This window comes from Anarhichas minor, unplaced genomic scaffold (genome assembly GCF_050575085.1).
Source record: "Anarhichas minor isolate MPS153535 unplaced genomic scaffold, ASM5057508v1 ptg000007l, whole genome shotgun sequence".
Classification (NCBI taxonomy): domain Eukaryota; kingdom Metazoa; phylum Chordata; class Actinopteri; order Perciformes; family Anarhichadidae; genus Anarhichas; species Anarhichas minor.
In genome coordinates, this window is record NW_027466453.1 from 8,878,480 (window position 1) to 8,898,502 (window position 20,023).

General features: G+C 46.1%; 3 protein-coding genes across 3 annotated transcripts; 2 read left to right on the top strand and 1 right to left on the bottom strand.

Moving 5' to 3' along the window:
* Nucleotides 1–6,585: 6,585 nt before the first annotated feature.
* Nucleotides 6,586–9,397, top strand: ccdc43 (coiled-coil domain containing 43). The gene is made up of 5 exons (XM_076080086.1): nt 6,586–6,761; nt 7,390–7,480; nt 8,173–8,308; nt 8,472–8,518; nt 8,705–9,397. The coding sequence occupies exons 1-5, from the start codon at nt 6,588–6,590 to the stop codon at nt 8,890–8,892; spliced, it is 636 nt and encodes a 211-aa protein (XP_075936201.1). The 5' UTR covers nt 6,586–6,587; the 3' UTR covers nt 8,893–9,397.
* A 1,072-nt stretch (nt 9,398–10,469) lies between these two features.
* Nucleotides 10,470–14,125, bottom strand: moto (minamoto). Its single transcript, XM_076086694.1, has 7 exons — nt 14,063–14,125; nt 13,295–13,452; nt 12,968–13,072; nt 11,395–12,835; nt 11,097–11,231; nt 10,740–10,917; nt 10,470–10,651 (listed from the first exon to the last, which is right to left on the bottom strand). The coding sequence occupies exons 1-7, from the start codon at nt 14,123–14,125 to the stop codon at nt 10,470–10,472; spliced, it is 2,262 nt and encodes a 753-aa protein (XP_075942809.1).
* Nucleotides 14,126–15,833: 1,708 nt separating this feature from the next.
* fzd2 (frizzled class receptor 2) lies at nt 15,834–17,462 on the top strand. The gene has a single exon (XM_076080087.1). It carries the CDS (start codon nt 15,834–15,836, stop codon nt 17,460–17,462), a length of 1,629 nt encoding a protein of 542 aa, XP_075936202.1.
* The last annotated feature ends 2,561 nt before the right edge of the window (nt 17,463–20,023 follow it).

Below are 20,023 nucleotides of genomic sequence, written 5' to 3' on the forward strand. Positions count from 1 at the left end.
TGAGCAGGTATAGCGCTTCCTTCTCCGGCAGAATAGCAAAAAGTCAAACTGCTATTTTAGGAGATGATATTAGGTTTGGAACGAGTACGTTTGGCTATATTACAAACTATCTGCTGAGATTTTAATTGGTTTGGGCTCTGCCTGATGAGCCTACATCTGCCACACTAAATATTCATTGAGCATGACCATATTTGCAAGGACGTTGATTTTATTTGACTCGGCTTGTAACAGTGGTTCAGAACTCATTTATTTTAAATGGCGAAAAAGGCGCTAATTGGTAATATCTGCAAGCTTTGCTCTTCATTTGAACCAGTCTGTGAAAAACATGGGGAGGATATGACGGAACTGAAAGCTCCTCAAAATCATGCAGAGAATGATCATTGGTTGAAAACTCGCTGAAAACTACCAAAAACCCAAAGACAGTAAACGTACAATGATATGAATGTCATTTTTTTTCTGCTGATCAAACTATTAATGAATCAACTGATGGTTAGAGTGTGTGTTAAGCTCTCTCTCTCTCTCTCTCTCTCTCTCTCTCTCTCTCTCTCTCTCTCCTGATTGGCTCTGGGGCCAGATGAAGAACAGAGGGCCAGAGAGACGGCCCATCATACAGACACAGGTGGCTTGAGACCGCGCCGCGCTGTCTGATGAGTGGCTGACCGACGGCTACCAGCGGAGCAGGCGTGCCTCGGCCCATCAGCAGACGCGACACCAGCGCCAGTCTGCAGCACCGACCAGCAGCCAGCAGGAACAGCTGAGCAGACGCATCGCCGGACTGCTCTCCCTCTCTCTCTCTCCCTCTCTCTCCCTCTCCCTCCCCCTCTCCGTGTCGCCGTCCTGCCAGAACACTGGGAGGATGTGTATTGTTGTCAGCGTGGCAACACGGCGTCGCCATAAACTGTCATGTGCTGTCAATATTTACCCTGATTTGAGTAGCCTTGTTAGGCCGTCATCTGACAGCGACTCATCTGATTGCGGACTTATTCAGATGTGGCATATAGGCGGGGGAGGGGGGGTCCATGGGAACTTTGCTTCAGTGCTTCTGGGAAAACATTGGAATAGATTGGAGCTTGCATGTAAAAAACCTTCACTGCCAAATATCACCCTGACACTGTTTTGTTCGGGGAAGGGAGAAAGGGGGGGGGGGTAGCATTCAGCTATCAACAGCAAAATAACAGTAATTTTAAAAGGAGGTGACTGATGTGTCACAGTGGATAATAAGATGGCTGTGTGTGGGGGTCGTTCTGCTGTCAGTGGGCAGACAACTCAGTCAGCGTTTCGTGCATTCATTTAGAACAGACCCTTAAAAGTCGCCTAAGTGCAGCTAAATCCACAGTATCCGTTTCCTATCTTTCTCTGAGAAGCCCCCCCCCCTCCCCCAAATCCATCCTTTTATGCCCCCAACACCAAGCCAGGTCTTCAATTTAATTCCTCAGCTGTGGCCAGCTTGAAATATTATCCAAGAAATGAGATCCGTGACCCTGAATACAGAGTCGTGAAGCGGCACGGGGAGCCGGATGGAGACACGGCCTGATTCCGTGGCTAAGAGGCATGCCTTTGCGGGAGTGGGGGGGGTTGACGAGGAGGCTTGGATCCCTACCCCAAGTGGCATGGCTAAATATTTGCCCTCCTCCACTTGGCTGTCTAGACACTTCCACTCAGCCCCCCCCCCATCACTCCTCTGCACAGAAGCGGCAAGAGCTGGCACAGTCGGCCAGGCAGGGCGCCAAGCAGCTCCGCGACAAAAAAAAAAGTTTCTCCGCGCTGCCAGAGGTCACGGAAGTTCAACAACCTGGAAAGAATGGGCTACGCATCTTTAAAAACCTCTGGGCCACCATTTGGGGAGTCGCGCGCACTCTGAGTGAGGGAACAGGAAGAGAGAGAGAGAGAGAGAGAGAGAGAGGGACAAAAACACTGTCAAATAGTCTTTGTGCTTCAGGATGATTTGGAGAAGGGAACCGTCAGAACTCGACGAGCGGTCTCTCCGCGGACGTCTCCGCGTCAGTGTTCCATATTCATTACCTTCTTTCCACATCCGCGTGGCCGGGTTTTAATTGCCTACGATTCAGACTTAAAAAGGCGAGATGAGCGGGAGTGAAAGCGCCGTGCCTCCTGAGAGGGAGATGTGGGAAGTCCACCACCAGCACACTCAAACCTGATAGATGCATTAAGTCCTAATAAGAGCCCTCATTATCCCTAATCAGATTGTTCCTTCTGCTATCAGCTCAAGTTGATTTTTTTTTTTTTTTGGGAGCTCCAGCAAAACTGACGAACCAGCATGCATTGCTGCTGTGACGCCACTGAAGTTTGAATCCGGGTCCATGAAGTCAAACGAAACCTCTTTAATTGAGTGACTCCTCTTTATCCGTCACACATGTCGGTAACTTCAGACTACATAGGAGACAAATGAACAAGAACCAGCTTTTTGACTGCAACACTCATATCTTCACTTGTGATTGAACTTTTTAAATTGAAATGAAATAGATCCTATGAAACTGCCCGCTAACCCTGGTCATGATTTCTGGAAGGAGAGTTTATCAAATGTATATTTATTTTAGGGGGGGGGGGGGGGGCTTTGAGCACCACAAGCACAGCCCTAAAAATGTTGAGACACATTTTCTGCAGAACAAGTACTCTTACGCTTACAAATGCATTAAGCTATTAATACTTCTGTACATGAGCAGGACTGTAAACATAGTACTTCCACACTGTGGTTTGTGTACTTCTACTTTGATAAAGGACCCGAGCACTTCTTCCACCGCTGAATGCTGTTAACAATCATGCTTCCATTTCCAAAGGTCTGGGGAGCAATAAACAACGGCAACATGAAGTCGGCGAGCCGTTCACACTGTAAATGTGGTGAGACAATCTCTGGCAACCAAGGTTTGGTATCCTCTAATGTTGTGTTGCAGGATCAATAAGCAATCAGCAATGTTTAATAACGGCAAACTGACACTGATGGATGGACAGGAGGAGTCAAACATTACTTAAGACCACAGACTTTACTGGCTTTCTCTCTCTTATTAGGCTACTTCTCTCTGCTAACCACAGAAATATGGAGTTTGTTTGGCTGTCAGTGTGTGGAGTGTGTGTGTGGGGGGGGGCAGGCAAAAGAAGAGTCAGTGTGTGTACAGTACGTATGTGAGAGAGAGTGAGCTGTTCGAGGAGAATCAAAATAGAAGAACAGAAGAACAATGTGTTTATAGCGAACAATAACGAATGCAACACCATGCATTAATATTGTTAGAATTATTATGTTGTGTGGCTGTCGTATAGTTACCGTCACTTGTCCCTCGCCTGGTGTCCGTCCTGTCCCACAGGTCAGATAAAACATTTCACCGTGAATACCATTCAGTGACACTAATTTGAATTCACTCGTCGTTATCTCCTACAGTGAAACGGTATGTATGTATATATATGTATATGTGAATTCAGGCCTCTCACACCAACCACACTAGTCAACAGGCGGCTTATTCAAAAGAACTGCCAGCGTTCTCTTTAATGTCGGAGCCACCGTGTGATGAGGCAGCAAACTGCTCGAGAAGATGAGGAAACATGCCTGTTACACATGCTGCTTTTCCTTTGCTCTGCACCGCCGCCTGGTCGTTCCGGGCTCTGGTGGTTATATTCTGTCACATTAACGTTGGGATAGAGGATATGTTGACAGAGAGAGGGCATTGCACATTGAGACTGGAGGGCTTTTCTAAGGCTGGTGGCAGTGGGACATGAAGACAAGTGTGTATATGTGTGTGTGTGTGTGTGTGTGTAGAAGGAAAAGGTTGCCTGTGGAGCGGAGCATGTGGATGCCCACCCACTCAGCAGCCTCGCGGCCCTCGTCATTTCGCATCAATCCACAGCCCCTCAATATAAATAGGACAGGCGTCCTAAAGCTATGCAGCGCTAAGAGAGGCAACGGCATTATGCATGGACCCTGGGCCCCTCAGCTTGAAGTATGACTGTACGCCAGCCTGTTGTAGCGGCAGTTTCCCTAAAACTTGCACAGCACTCTGTTAGTAGGGGGAACTATGTTGGCAGTTAATATACGTGATGTTAATGTACTTGTCTTGTACTGCCTATAATAATAACGAGGCTAGCGAGTGCCTACGGACATCAGTGAAACTGCACTTTTGGAAACATACTTTGAACTGTTTTTAGTTTTTTACAGGAGTCTATTACTCTTTTTTTTTTTTTTTTTAAGTTTCGCACACTGTGTGCAACTAACTTCTTCACGGCACTGTGTTGCACTTTTAATGTCATTCATGTCAATCGGCACCTCAAACGTCACGCAAAGCATGCTGGGGGAAATACATTTCCAGCACTACTTTTTTGGCTTTTTTTTTTTTCCTATGCGGTATTCAATTCATGGAGAGAATTGATACATAACACGCAGCTGGTTTACAAAGTCTGTCCGTCTAATTTGAAACATCTGCAAAACACCTTTAGCGCCAAAGTAAAAGCACCGAGCACGGCGCACCAAACTTAACAGTCAGATTTCACAATTGGTTTAAGGGTGTTTGACCAAAGTTAGGTTGAATTTTGCCTGTAGAAAGTACAAAGTGGGCTAAATGTGTGTGTGTGTGTGTGTGTGTGTGTGTGTATCACGGCTGTAAGGGATTGAAGGTGGTGCTTGAAAATAGAGAGTACAGTTCGCGTGGTAGCTTCCCCGTGGCGTCACAGAAACTTCACACTTCATTACTGCAAGGCCAGCGACGTGTGAAGCCATTATGTAGGAGCAGTGGGCAGGGGAGCGAGTGCGTGGGCATGTGTGTGTTCGGTGGTATAACTAAGGGTTGTGTGTGTGGGGGGGTAGAAATCCCCCCCCTCCCATTTGCTTAAAGTGCTTTCTGGAAGCAGGATCAAGCCATTCACATGGAAACATTGTTTATTGCATTCACACAGCTGGGAGGTGTTGTCCCAGTGTCAAATGAAAGAGGCCGAACAAACAGCTGGCAGGGCATTTTTTTTTTCTTGCTCCACGGCTCTGCTTAAAACTACGCTTTAATAAACGGCGTCTGATGCACATGCATGCATCAATTTGCAATGAATCACACACTAAATGAGCTCCAAACTACTTTCATGCAATTGAATCCAAGAGTCGAGATCCTCCGTCTCCATCTTGAGAAACAAATCCGTGTCCTCTACTTCCACCAAGTGTCCAAAAGCAGAATGTCACACTTTGTTTTTTTGCTATTTTTTGATAAGTCTGTGTGTGTCATCTGTGTCTCCATTTAGCACAGGCAAGATGGAAACGTTACGATGAATAGTAAAAAATAAAAACGCACGTGTGTCTCAACTATCTCTTTCACTCAGTGATGCATTTCTTTTCTCAGCATTTCGATAGGCTGTGTGACTGCCAGCTGAATTTAAAAAAAGAATAGCTGATTATTTTTGAAATCAGCATTTCAATTAGACTATAGCACTGCCATGCCCGGTGCGCAAAGCCTACGAGCGAGTGCACAAGCACCTTCTGTTAACTGCGGGACAATCGAAAAACAAATATTTTCAATCAAGAACTTTTTTTGGATTTGTGGCAGTATCCCAGGGCACTTTCTGTGACTGCCAACGCTGAGCATTTAGCTCTGATTGAAATGTTGGCCGCTGATATTGATCTGGCAAGCCAGAATAGCAGCAGGACAAGGTTATCGCAGTCATTCTCATTCAAATCGACAGCTGACTGTGTTCATATATATGGTTCATAGACAATGTAGCGTATACGTTAGACGGGGCAAAGCAGGTACCAAGGTGATAGGAGACAGGTAGAAATCACTGTGAGGGGCAACAGGAAGATGTGGGTATATGTGGTCATTTTGTAAAGAGACAGCTTGATACATTGGAATCAATACAGAGTGAAGAGACAGAGGAAGACAGAATATACAATCTACCTGTGAAGGCATCCCAGTGGAAACATTGGGAATGGACAGTAAGGCCAATATATTTCTATTTCAAGATGTGCGGTAGCGTCAGATGAGATGTACTGGAGACAGAAGCAGTCAGATGACTGGCATTACAATTTCTTTTTCACAAATAGTTAATTAGCTCATCAATATAATTCATTTTGGACGCTATTTGAATGTGATAATAAGCTACAAACGTTAAGGCTGAAAGGGTATCCGTTAAATTAAAGAAATGTGACTCATACTGATTGAATTGACACAGAAATGTCATTTTTTTTAAACACGACCTAACTGTTTTTGAGTGAGTCATGACCTTTTAAAAGTAAAATAAAGTGTGTTGTATAAATATATCAACTGATGACATGCTTGTAGAAAGTAAAGTTTCAGAAATGCCCGCAATAGAAACAGTAACATGTGTTTAACTAGTTATCTAATTAACTTAAATGCGTTACTTAAAGAGCTTTTTTTATGTTGGCACTTGATAACTACCAGTACTTTGTAAATATACTCAATACATAAACTGCTACATTTGTATTCCAGCGTATTACAAAATTACTGCCACCATCATTCGGTTACCTAGACGGTTACCTTTCCGTTTGTACGAAAAACAGCTGAATTATCAAGCGCCTGCAGTTTTCGACAGGCAATAGGAAAGGACAGCCCTGCACCGCCGAAAGACCCCAAAGGGCCAAGATGGCTGCGCCCGTGTCAAACACCGGGGAGTTTGAAAGCTGGCTAAATGATCGGCTAGACTCGCTAGAAGTGGACCGTGAGGTGTACGGGGTGTATATTTTAGGGGTCCTGCAAGAAGAGGAGAGTGACGAGGAGAAGGAAGACGCGCTTCAAGGAATCCTATCCGCATTTCTGGTGAATATTCAAAGCGGCGTGTCCCGCTCGGCACAGCGAGGCTGTGCTCTCTCATTTGTTGCTGTCCGTCTCGTCTGCCCGGGCGGTGCCAAGACACAGCGCTGATGTCAGCGGCTGTTTATGGAACGAAATGTCGACGGTAGACGCGACAGTGTTTCTTTAGCTAAGGTCCAGACACCACAGGCGGTGATGTGAACTCTTCTCTCCTGCCACGTAGAAGCCAATTAAACAACACGTGACACGGTTCCTTAAGATGTTTGTAGTAGTTATATTCTGTATACTATGCACTAGCCGTATACGTGTATGTGTGGCGAGCTTTGGCTTGCTGTCAGTCTACCAGAGTTCACATAATGTAAACTATCTATGTGTTATTTAAAGATCCTTATGCTGTGTTGGCAGCCATGCTAAATGCCGCCTCTGTCTCAACCTCTGCAAGATAACCCAGATATGGGATCCCAGCACCACTGTATGAGTCATGTGCTGGCTGTGAATGGAGCCAATGGGTGCTGCTGTCACCTCACTACCTCAATAACGGGCTGTGTTGAGTTGACGCTTGGCCACGAGTCTGCTGCTGAGTGTATGCAATGAGCTGTTGGTACTAAAACTGTTCTTGGTCTTCTGTATGCAGGAGGAGGACAACGCGGAAGATGTCTGCAAACAGATCATCAAGCAGTGGACAGATTGGCGCAACAGATCAGCAGCCAAAAGTAATGAAGATGGTATGTATTGCGTCTTTGATTTATCCACATTCCCAATCTCATTGACGCATAAGGTCTCACACAGTGCAGTTTATAATAATGCAACCGTAAATTACTGAAGATGTGATCATAACGTAGGACATAATCTGGCAACAGTGCGGTCCAAACTGGCACAGAGAGTTGTAGAGTAATATATGAGAATTAATCTAAAAAAAACAAATGTCAAAAGTCCAAAATAAAGCCAGGAGGCTCGCCAGCTCTTTTAAATCTCGACTAAACAGAGCGAAGACAGCTGGCTACCGAGTTCTTCGTCAATAGCAGTTAAACACACAGAGGGATTTAAATCCTTCGCTCTGAGTCTGGAGCAGAGTGCACAAAGACGCGTTGGTCTCACACAGAGAGAAACATTTCCTAGGGGAAAAAACTGTTCCTGAGACTGTAGAAAGTTATTTTTTTTTGTGATCTGATGCCAAAAAGTAGTTTCCATTAAGTTTGTTTTGTCAGCGTTATTACTGGAAAGAGATTGTTTACCATGTACATAACCATAAGGACGCCTTGAAGCTCAGATGGCGGCCCCAGCGGCTCCTTCTGTTCATGTGCCGTCATATTGACAGGGAAAAGCAGGTATCTTTTTTGTTGTTGTTGTTGTTATTGCAAGTGAAGCTACGCGTTATTGTGGTTTATTTACGGCCTGTCTTCTCTCTCTCCTGCAGCCGAGGTCCAGGCCATCGCCAGCATGATCGAAAAACAAGCTCAGATTGTGGTGAAGCACAAGGAGGTGTCGGAGGAGTCGAAGAAAAGGAAAGAAGCCGTCCTCGCTCAATACGCCAACGTAACGGACGGAGAGGAATATCCTTTATTTTACAAGCTGTCATGTTTCACTCTTATAACAAATGTTTCTTTGACCACCCAGAGAGTTTGATCTGCGTCCAGGTTTTTATGTCTCACCTAGTGAATGTTTCCTTCAGACATGATCCCTAAGGTGTCAGTTCCTTCCTTGACTAAAAAGCACTGAAGCTGAAGAAGAGGAGCCAACGACCTTCACTCCGAATGATAAATGTATCCTTTTTTTTAAAAACCTGTTGATATACAACCACATGGAATGCAGTGTCACTAATTGCAATATGAATGGATAGTGCAACAGATGCATGACGCACTGCTCCTGTCGTTTACACCTCCGTGCCATAGTGGTGATAAATTAGCTTTTTTGGCTTCTTTTGGCTCTCCTTGACTGAAACGCGTCAGCCCTGTTTAAGAACACAAACGTGGAGGAGGTGCTGAGCAGACAGAGGCAGAAGCGGGACCAGGCCCGCGACGACTCTCAGAAGAAGAAGGAAGGCGACAAGATGCAGCGGGAGAAGGACAAGCTGGCCAAACAAGACCGCAAGGAGAAGGAGAAGAAGCGCACGCAGAAAGGGGAGCGCAAGAGATAAGAGGAAGGACACTTTGTGCGTGGAAAAGGTTTTTTGTTATGCGACAAAGATGAAATCGCCTTTTTTTTTAGCTGACATTCATCAGACCCTCTTGTGTTGATTACTCTCTCTCTTAATGTGTGTAAAGAACAATGTACTGCTTATTGTGCAGGTCCAAAGCTAACAGTGTTTATATGATGACGTCGTGTGAAGCATGCTTTGGCGAAGCTTTTGACACAGTTTAACCCTGAAATGATCAAAGTGTGCACTTGGAATTGGATGGATGAAGGTAGAAGCGGAGGAATGCGCATAGAGCGACCCCGGTCCAGAGTTTCCTCTGTTTCCTTCTGCACAAATAAAGGCGAGGTCATAATTTTCACATTTTGGGTTTTACTTTTACCGTCTATGCATTTATGTATTGAGAATAAAAACAAAGGAGCGGTCGCTAGATTATACCTCAAATGTATCATGTTTGTCATGAGGGCCGTCGTCTTTTGAAATGAATAATAAAAAACGTTTTTCAGCCGTTTGGATCGCTTTATTTTAAGTTTCCTTTTTACAGAACAAGTGACACAAAGAAGAAGAACGGCATGAACGTTAAAATGAGGGCGTGGAACAACTCGCACTCACAAAGCACAGTCAGGGAATAAGACCAGAGGAGTGCTGCTCCACAAGCTTTAGTCCCAAACTGTCACAATGATGAGAATAATATTTGATAAGACCTGAAAATGATGGAAAGTGTGATTAATACATTTCAGTTTAAAACGCTAAACTCTTAAAAGTTTCAGTATATTTTGTTAGATACAATTTTTTTTTTTTTTACCAAATGTCAGACAAAACAGAAGAAATGAATTGGAACAACATTTTATAATTTAGCACGTCAATATTAAACTACTGATGGAGAGCGGATCTTCGAAGTCTTACCAGCACACAGAGAATCATCTTTTAACTTAGCTGTGTTACATTCCACTGATGGGAATAATACATCAATACATTTCAATTTAAAACACGGAACACTTCCTCCTGAAGTTCAAACTTCACCAAATTGCAGATAAATAAGATTTATTTTCTGATTACAGCACGTTGCGATTACGTAATAAAAAAACCGACGCTGCCGAAATTAATTGGAACATTTTTTTGAATATTTAGCATGTTTGTTTTAAACTACTGCCCTTATGATTGATTTATTGCTTGGGGGGGGGGGGGGGGAATACTCAGAACTGAGGTTCTATTACATTCCAATAAATAAGTAAAACAGGAGAATTCACTGAAATCTTCCTCATAAATAGTGCCTTTAAACACAACGGTGATGGAGCACATTCACGTTCATTTGAAACGGACACTAATTCAATGAAAACGTAAACGAAGACGCAGCGGGACAAATTACATTTCATGCAATTCACAACAAAAGTTAGCCCAACTGATGCTCCCGGGTGTCAAAAAACTGCAGCCATCATCAAGCTCATATTCTGCAGTGATCACTGTGTTGCAGGTAACATTAGTCGTTGTTTTTTATATATCGATGGGAAATGTGTAATCAGGGCATTCTGGATTGGTTGTAACTTAATCAAGCCCTTTAGCTCGTGCTCGTAGCACTGCTAGATCGTAACTTTAAAAGAGTAACCCTCAAACGGAGAGGGTGGGGCCTCCCTGTCCACGCGGTGGTCCTGCCTCTCGGTGGGTTTCGGCAGCGTCATCTGGAGAGTGCACCACAGGGCCGTGCGCACCCTCCTCGTGGTGGCAGCGAGGTCCTTCAGTGCGACGGCCAACAACAGCGTGTCTACGGGAAAACAGAATGCGAGTCACAACCGGCAGCGCGAGAGAGAGAGAGAGAGAGAGAGAGAGAGAGAGAGAGAGACAGAGATTACCTCTGTCCTCTGAGAAGTGAGCTCTCTGCCGCTGCTGTATGGACATGCCGGCCATCTCCTCCTTGCGTCTCGCCTGGCAGACGCAAAGCGCCATGTGGTGCCTGTTCAGTGCCGTGTGGATGTTGACATGGAAGGGAGTGTTGCACAGACTCTCCATTCTATCCAGAAGGCTGGCCACCTGCAACACAATCAACACTATTACGCCCCTCCTTAGTCTTAGAGATGTGCGACATTCTACATACACGGTGCTTATTAATAACGGCACAGAAATAGATCATTCCATCAACAAGACATGTGCTGAGACAGACTCCCCCTGTAGATGGCGGTATGGAAGCAATGTAATGGAGGCTGTCTCACTCTGGCTTGCTCCCTCATCTGATTGACAAGGAGGTGGTCGACTCTCGTGGGATTCGGGGGAGTTTTGGGCAGGTTGGTGTTGGCCGTCGCCGCAGCTCTTTTCCCATAAAATGTCTTGGTTAGGATGACCTCTGTCTAGAATAATAATAAATAACAAAAACAAGTGAGAATAACAACACAACACCTTTTACAAAATATATTTTTTATACTTTATAAATTCAATAATGAACCGAATACCTAATAAGCTAACAGAAATGAATATATAAATAAATAAATAAATCAGATTTGGAAAGCATACCCTCTTCCTGTCCCTCTCCAAGCCCCTCCACTGCTCGTCGCACTCGTCCAGGTAGAAGTAGAGCTGGATCACCGCTCCTCCTGGATTCATCCCCATGGACGTTGTCCCGGCGGAGGCCATGCCGTGATAAGTGCTCTCTCCTCTGCAGGCCAACATGTCGCCGACGTAGGAGTTGAACACCGCAGACTCGTTGCCGGAGATTACGCCGCCTGCGGCGTCCATGCCGTAGGGCAGCGTGGACCTGCAGCTGAAGTTGGGGGGGGCGTTGGAGTACCTCCTGGGGTCATTCGCGGCGTACATGTAAGGCATGAGCGGCTGTGTGTTTTCTCCATCGAATCTGTGAGACTGCATGCTCGCCAGGTGGTCGTGGTTCAGGTTTTGGGAGAGCGCCTGTCTCTTATCCCCGTCTCTCGTGTTAGTGTTGGCCGGCGGTCTCGCGGAGAAGCCTTCTCCTAGAAAGCCAGACATGTGCATCCTCTTCTTCTCCCTCTGCACCTGTGGCCTGGGCTTGCTCTGCATCAGGCCCTGCTGGATGTGATGCTGCGAATACTGGCTCATGCCCGAGTTAAGGGGGAGCGAGGCGTTCTGTCTGTGCACGGTCATGTTGCTCTGGTATTGATTCGCAAGGTGTAAAGGTGCAGTGAACGGCTTGGGGGAATGGTAGTACTCCGTGTTTTGCGGGTCTTGAAAGGCGTCGCGCTGAAACGCTTGTCTCCTCGCTCCTCTGTTTCTTTCTATCCCAAATTCTCCCGCCAGCTGTTTTTGGGTGTGCATTGCGGGAGTGCTTTGCGCTGACACGCCGGGACCGCCGATCTTACATTGTTCAAACATGGCGTCCTCGTGCGGCTTGCCCGCCGTCTGCCTGTGGATGTTGGGGAAGTCTAAGCCACCGTGCTCACCGGCCATGAAGGACTGAAAGCTCCTGACCAGCTGGTTGATGTCTTGTGGCCCGTACTGCTCGTTGCTGACGCTCTGGACGTACTGGTCTTCATAATAAGGACGAAAGCATGGGCTGTTCATTTCGCTTTGAGGTCTAAAGACGTTACTGAGGTCAGGTAAATTATTAACGGGCTGACTGCTCCCCCTGTCTCTCTCTGCTGGCATGTTGTCGTACCTGCGTCGCGGCGCCTGTGGCGAATAGGTGTTTCCCGTGTTAGGCATCGACAGACCCGGTGGCGGCTTCTGAGGACGGAGGGCGTAGCCGTCCTGGTCTCCGTTGGGCAAATTCAAAAGCCACGGTTGATTGGTGGAAAGGCCGTTGGACTGCTGGTGAAACTCTTTGACGTCTGGCTGTCCCTGTGCTTTACTTAATGTCTCACGGGACACGTAGTTTGGAGGGAAGGTCGGGTGATGCTGCGTTTTAGCCTCTGATTGAAAATACTGGAGCAGCTCTTCTCTCAATGTCTTCGGAGACCAGACGGGGTTGCATGTCGGTAGGTTCCTAAAAGTAGTGTAAAGGACTCCCTTTAATGTCAGAGTTTATAAAACGTCTACAGCATTTATTAAATATATAGATATTTGTTTTAATTAAAAGCCCAACCCTACAATGTGAAGACCTTACACCATGACATACCCTTCACTGTAGTAGCTGTCCTGTGAATCTGCTTCATCCAAAATATTGGACACTAGACCCTGTAGATCCGTCTCCCCTTCACAGTCAGCACTCTCAGCGGGTTTCCTGCAAGGAAAACACAACATGTCTCGAGAAATTGCACTCCATCTTTTCTTTATGGCTGAGAATGTGTTCTTCTTCCATAATAACACACCCACCCAGTATTTAACATTTAACTACCTCTGAACAACAGAATAAAATCCCAAAACCTGTTGCGATTAGGAGGAATAGCAGTGTGATCGCAGAGATGAATGGTCAGTTAACTCGGACATAGTTAGGACTGAGTACCTGATTATAATGTTGCTCTGGGCACAGTTGATAAGGCCGTAGGGATCATCGTGAGCTGTGTGAGACCAGGGCAGGTAGGGCGCTGCGTTCTGCTCCTGCAGCGAGACACTGGGGACGGCAACGAAGGGCAACGCAACGCTGCCATTGTTTACACTGGTCTGAAAGAGAGAGAAGCGACGGTTAATCGATCTGAAGCTCACCTGAAAAAGAGAAGGAAAATAACCTGACTACTGTATTTCTCTCACTCACACAGAGCAGATTAATGGAAATTTAAAGAAGCTTTAAAATGATTTACAATGCTGCTGAGACTCGATAAACCAACAAAAACGAGACAGTTAACGCTGAAATTAATAGATTAATAAATGGCAGATTTGCTCAGACATAACAAGCAACGTTCAAGGTATCACATGGGAAGTTGGGAAATTTTCCATACTTTTCAATATTTCACAGGCCGTGCGATTAATCTAGAAAATAATCCTTAGTGCAGATAATTGTTTGTTCCAGCTTCAGAGACAATAATCATAAACAATGTAACACTACGTAACTTTGTGTTTCTGCTATGAACTAAGACAAAATATTTCAAACAAAAAATTATAATAACAGATCAAGGGCCTGATCTTCTGTCCCAGGATATAATGTATGATTTATCAGTAGTCTAGTAATTAATAACCTCATAATAAACCGCTAACACATGTGTATGGCTATAGCAAATATGACGTGACACAAAAATAAATCCCATAGCTTTATGAAGCTAAAATGACATCTTACCTGGCGTTGGTATGAGGGAAACAGTGAATTAGCAAATGTGCTCTGATGGCCGTCAAAAGCCATCCTGAACTCCCTTGAACTTGGACCGATTCTTTACTCTATTAACGTCACTGGTCTGGCAAAGCACAAGAAACTCACTGTTAAAATCTGGTGTGATTATATGCGACAAAGGCTTGGGATAACATAGAAAGTGTTAGCTAACGGCTATCTGACAGAAAGGACGTCAACTTCGCCATTAGCTTAGCTAACGTTAACTCAACCTAACAGTTAGCACTGGCAGCTAACGCTAGTTAGCTAGCAAGCTCTCGGTCACACGGCTAATTCTGACTAAAATTTCGCCAGCAATCACAACCGCTTCCCTGCTAGTCAAATGTGGTTAACTCGGTCTAAAGAAACCGAGTTAGCGGAGTTAGAATACCGGATTAACCTACCTGAGTAGTTAAGTAACGTCAACTTCTGGAGTTCAACAGGGTTCTTTACAGTCCGTACATTATCGTCAAGGGCTCTCGTGCGTCCCTCAGCTCTCAACCAGAGACCTCGCGACCTGAGTCCACATTGGCTGAGCGCGACCAATTCTATTTGTCACCCAATTAACAGCAAGTAGGAGATAAAAGCGCATAGCAACGTGCGGTGTCACCACCCTCCCCCCATGGGCCAGTGGCACAGGTGGTCTTATATAAATATATATATATATAAACACCACCTGTCGCCTATGCATTTTAGGCAGAAGAAAGTATAATAAGAACTATATATGTATATATATATATATATCTATATATATATATATATATACATATATTGCATTTTTTAAAATTACAATGCAATGGTAATAAATGCACTATTTGCAGTATTTGACGTATACTTTGTTCAATTCAATTCTATATTGTTTTTTTCCACTTCAGTTCAACTGAAGCAGATTCAGCGCAAATTAAATGTATTTTTACTAAATACATTTTCACTAATTACTAGTACTAAATTATTACATACATACGATTAATTGATTACTGGATTGTTACATTTTTAAACGGGATATGAACATGACATGGACGTTGAAGTACGCTAGGTGGGGAAGTCTACCTTCTGCATTTGGGACGTCTAGCTGGGCCCCATAGACTTTATACGCAATCCAGCTGTGGAGCAAAGTTAGAAAATGTTACCAAAAATATGAGCGACATTACCTTCAAAATAAAAGAAAGCGCTCTGCTAAAGTGTTATATGTATTAAACTTAATACAATTGCCTTTAAAATGTCATAATATCGATGCTGTCCACCAATACATATGATTATGATGATCTGTATAATTTGTCCTGTATTACAATAAAACATGTACTTTGTTGATGAATGCATTTGATATCATATGACTAGACCATTATTATTATTAGTAGTAGTAGTAGTAGTAACTTACATACATAAGTTTATCTTGATGACGAAATAAATACATATTATTCCTTTTTCTTGTCAAAAACAATCCACAAACATGTCAAATTCGTCATATAGGGTTTTATTTTGAAAGCCATAACCGGAAGTTGTGTTTCTTATTGTTGCCGCCTTGATGTGTTGTGGAACTCGGAGTTGTAGAAAAGAAAAAAAGTCAGCCAGCAGTCCTTTGCGGAGACCAGGGAGCAGCGGTCCGGTCTTCACCTCCGGTTTTTCCACCGTAGTAAGTTACTCTCTCTTAAGAACTACTTGCAGAACTGATGATACACACTGAGCAAGTGTTTACAGCAAGTTAGATCGGACTGAAGAAGTTGCTGTGTTAAACTTGGGGAAGATGATTTCTTGGTCTGTTGCCCTCCTGCTGCCTCTGCTGCTATCAGCCCAGTATCAAGGGGACAACGGAATAGTGGTCCCGGAGCACGGGTTCTGTCAGCCGATTTCCATACCTCTGTGCACGGACATAGCCTACAACCAGACCATCATGCCCAATCTGGTGGGCCATTACAACCAGGAGGACGCGGGGCTCGAGGTGCACCAGTTCTACCCTCTCGTGAAGGTGCAGTGCTCGCCGGAGTTGAAATTCTTCCTGTGCTCCATGTACGCGCCCGTGTGCACGGTCCTGGAGAAGGCCATCCCTCCCTGCAGGTCGATCTGCGAGCGAGCCAAGCAGGGCTGCGAGGCTCTCATGAACAAGTTCGGCTTCCAGTGGCCGGACCGCCTGCGCTGCGAGAACTTCCCGGTGCTCGGGGACGGACAGATCTGTGTGGGCCAAAACGATTCCAACGCCGCTACCGTCCCGCCCATCATCCCGGTCCGGGGCACCCACGACCTCACCGACGTCCCCGCGCACGAGAGGCCTTTCCGTTGCCCGCCCGTGCTCAAAGTGCCCCCGTATTTGAATTACAAGTTCCTGGAGGTGAAGGACTGTGCGGCTCCGTGTGAGCCGTCAAGGAGCGGTGGATACATGTTCTTCAGCGACGAGGAGATCCGCTTCTCCCGCATATGGATCCTGGTCTGGTCCGTGCTCTGCTGCGCATCCACCTTGTTCACGGTGACCACCTATTTGGTTGACATGCAGCGCTTCAGATACCCTGAGCGACCTATCATCTTCCTGTCCGGCTGCTACACCATGGTCTCTGTAGCCTACATAGCCGGCTACTTCCTGGGGGACAAAGTGGTGTGCAACGACAGCTTCAGCCCCGACCGCTACAAGACCATCGTCCAGGGCACCAAGAAGGAGGGCTGCACCATCCTCTTCATGATGCTCTACTTCTTCAGCATGGCCAGCTCCATCTGGTGGGTCATCCTGTCCCTCACCTGGTTCCTGGCGGCAGGCATGAAGTGGGGCCACGAGGCCATCGAGGCGCACTCGCAGTACTTCCACCTGGCGGCCTGGGCGGTGCCGGCCGCCAAGACCATCAGCATCCTTGCCATCGGGCAGATCGAGGGCGACGTGCTCAGCGGCGTCTGCTTCGTCAGCCTGAGCAGCCTGGACCCCCTGCGGGGCTTCGTGTTGGCCCCTCTCTTCATCTACCTCTTCATCGGCACCTCCTTCCTGCTGGCCGGCTTCGTGTCGCTGTTCCGAATCCGCACCATCATGAAGCACGACGGCACCAAGACGGAGAAGCTGGAGCGGCTGATGGTGCGGATCGGGGTGTTCAGCGTGCTCTACACCGTGCCCGCCACCATCGTCATCGCCTGCGTCTTCTACGAGCAGGCCTTCCGCCCCCACTGGGAGCGCAGCTGGGTCAGCCACAACTGCAGGGGCCTGGCCATCCCATGCCCCGTGCAGACGGGGCCCCGCATGACCCCAGACTTCACCGTCTACATGATAAAGTACCTCATGACACTGATAGTGGGTATCACCTCTGGGTTCTGGATCTGGTCTGGAAAGACTCTACAGTCCTGGCATAAGTTTTACACGAGGCTGACAAATGGGAAACAAGGAGAGACCACCGTGTAGAATGAAGGGACATCCGAATGTTGCTGGGACTTAGTACCTGTTTTTGTCATGTGATAGGAAGCACGGCGAGTCGCCACAGGTTCTCCCAGCGTTGCCACGCATGCATGCCGAACTGTGGGGTCAGGGTTTGACAAAAGGGCAAGCTGGATAAACAAGGACTGAGCCGGACTGTCTGAACAAATAACAAGCATTGCTATGGATGCCATGTGCTGAAATGCTGTTCCCCCCCCCCCCCCCCCCCCTTCTCTTAATAAAGCCACCTCGAGCTCAGGTTGAGTGATGATCCAGCAGCCGAGGAAAACTCAAGAGAAACGAGCGGTGCAAGAGCGGCGGTTTATTCTCCCCTGTAAACGTTTCATATCTACTTCAATGAAATTGTAAATTTGTAAAAACGTGAAATTATATATTTTGTATTTATAGAAAGTACACACTTCTCCTTGTCTGCCAGTGTACTTTACTTTTGCACTGTAAGAATGCCACATACTGTAGATCTAGACATGCCCCTTTTTAAAGAAATATATAATTTCTGGTTTTGAATTACGTTGTTTTTATGGATTAAAAGAAGATTTCAGTCTTTTTCAGAAGCTTTTTCGTTTTAGCCCACTATAAAAACAACATGTGCTGAGACATATAATCAACTACTCAAATGCTTTGATTTTAATGTCCTTGTTCAATGGGAGAAACTGTGTATTTCTTTACTTTTTCCCTTCCTTATGTTGAGTATTCTTTACTGATTAAATAATATCGTGTTACTTTCTTTGATAACAGAACAACCATGCTGTTTTCTCTGGGGGGGTTGGGGGGTCTTGTCGCACCTGGACATCTGTTGCCTCAGACTGGCAGTAAAATAAATCATTGTCATTCCTAATGGAATCAGACTGTAACCCTCTCCGAAATACGAGGCCCGAGTTTCATACCGAGACAATTGCACACATCTCTCCCGTTATGTGTTCCAATACATTCTGAAATATTTCACGTCCAAGTGTCTTGTGACTGGAAGAAGCTGGTGGCAACCTGTAAGAATGCTTCCTCACACATGTCCACCAACATCGCCTCCGAGTGCCAAACAAAACAAGAGCCCCTTTTTATGAGCCTGTTGTTGGAGAGGGCCTCGGTTAAACCAACAGGAGTCGTCTGTCGCCGAGGAGGTCCGCGCTGTTGCATAATTGTGAAAAATGTCTTTGGCGAAGGGAAAAACCCGGGTGTTCTGTTGTTTTCGGTCAGTGCAGTGCTGCCAAGTTGTTGGAGTGCCCCCCCCCCCGAGGAACACGCATGGCTGAAACTGAACCTTTATCTGCGGTGATGTCATGAAGCAGATGGGTGTGTTGGAGAAATTTGATCCCCTTGCCTCGGAGCGAAGGCTTCGGGGCTGGAGAGGATTGCACGCACATACAGCACAGTGCTGTGCATTCCTATTGTTACTGGGGGGGGGGGCATAATCACTATATTAGGCTGCATCTCTCTAGGTTACTAGTAATTACTGACATGAACACGTGGCAGCTAGCCGTACTGTCAGCGCAGCTCGTGGCCTCTTGGACAAGTTGCTGTTTGTCTTTATTGTAGCCTATCTGGGGTTGAATGAAGGAATGTAATAACAGACAGGTAAGAGGTGGAAGCTGATACTCTGAGAAGAGGGTAGGGAGAGAAAAAAAAACAACATAAATCTTCCCTCTTACACCCCCTCTGCCTCCACCCTCCTCCCCTCTCTCTCTCTCTCTGCTCAGATGATTGGGGGGGGGGATGCGAGTGAGTCAGCGGAGCGGCGCTGGGCCTTCGCCTGGTGACAGACAGTCTCCTGTGTGCTGCTCACTTCAAAGCGCCGCCGAAACCTGACTAGCTCCTTGTAAACAGTGCCGCCTGGCCCGAAGGCCCACTTCCTGCGCTTAACTCAGCTTAATGGCTGGCTTGTTTGGCTTTGCACCGGAGCGGAGAGACGAGTGAAGAGCGAGAGGATGAAGACAAGCGGCTTGGGGAGGGGGGGTGGGGGGCGGTAGAGAGAGGGAGATGGTTTTTAGGTGGGGTTTTTTATGGGGGGGGTTGGAGAGCGTGATGGAAAATTTGGTTTTATTCGGTTGCTTTTGTCTTTCTCCAAGGGAGGGAAACAACAAAGAAAGAAAAGAGAAGGAGAATCCAAATGAGGAGATGTGTGTGTGTGTGTGTGTGTGTGTGTGTGTGTGTGTGTGTGTGTGTGTGTGTGTGATTTCTGTGAATATTTCGTTGAAACCTTGGACTCAGACCTTTGAAACTAAGTGGAATCAGATGCTCTGCATTCAACTCTTGCCAGGAAAAACAGAGCTTTTCACAAAGTCATTTTCTCACAGAAAATCTTGACGTGTGTTGTGGAAAAGTTTTTTTTTTTTTTTTACAGACTTTACCTGGTGGCCTTTTCTATTACATGCAGAGATGAAAAAACAGTATGAAACTGTTAACTGTGCAGCGAGGTGGTGCCTGTCTAGAGTAAATCCTTTCCCCTCTTTAATGTCGGTGCCCAGTTTTTCAGTGGCAGCCGTCTCCCCTGTTGTTGATCTCACATCTTAAATCTTGCATGCAGCCGTTTCCTG

Excerpts from the sequence above, each read along its gene's own strand:
- ccdc43 (XM_076080086.1), top strand. The coding sequence starts at position 6,588 with ATGGCTGCGCCCGTGTCAAACACCGGGGAGTTTGAAAGCTGGCTAAAT. Across the intron at positions 6,762-7,389 it reads GAATCCTATCCGCATTTCTG|GAGGAGGACAACGCGGAAGA; the intron begins GTGAATATTCAA and ends TTCTGTATGCAG. Across the intron at positions 8,309-8,471 it reads AACGTAACGGACGGAGAGGA|TGAAGCTGAAGAAGAGGAGC; the intron begins ATATCCTTTATT and ends ACTAAAAAGCAC.
- moto (XM_076086694.1), bottom strand. The coding sequence starts at position 14,125 with ATGGCTTTTGACGGCCATCAGAGCACATTTGCTAATTCACTGTTTCCC. Across the intron at positions 12,836-12,967 it reads GACAGCTACTACAGTGAAGG|GAACCTACCGACATGCAACC; the intron begins GTATGTCATGGT and ends CACTACTTTTAG. Across the intron at positions 11,232-11,394 it reads TGGAGAGGGACAGGAAGAGG|ACAGAGGTCATCCTAACCAA; the intron begins GTATGCTTTCCA and ends TTATTATTCTAG.
- fzd2 (XM_076080087.1), top strand. The coding sequence starts at position 15,834 with ATGATTTCTTGGTCTGTTGCCCTCCTGCTGCCTCTGCTGCTATCAGCC.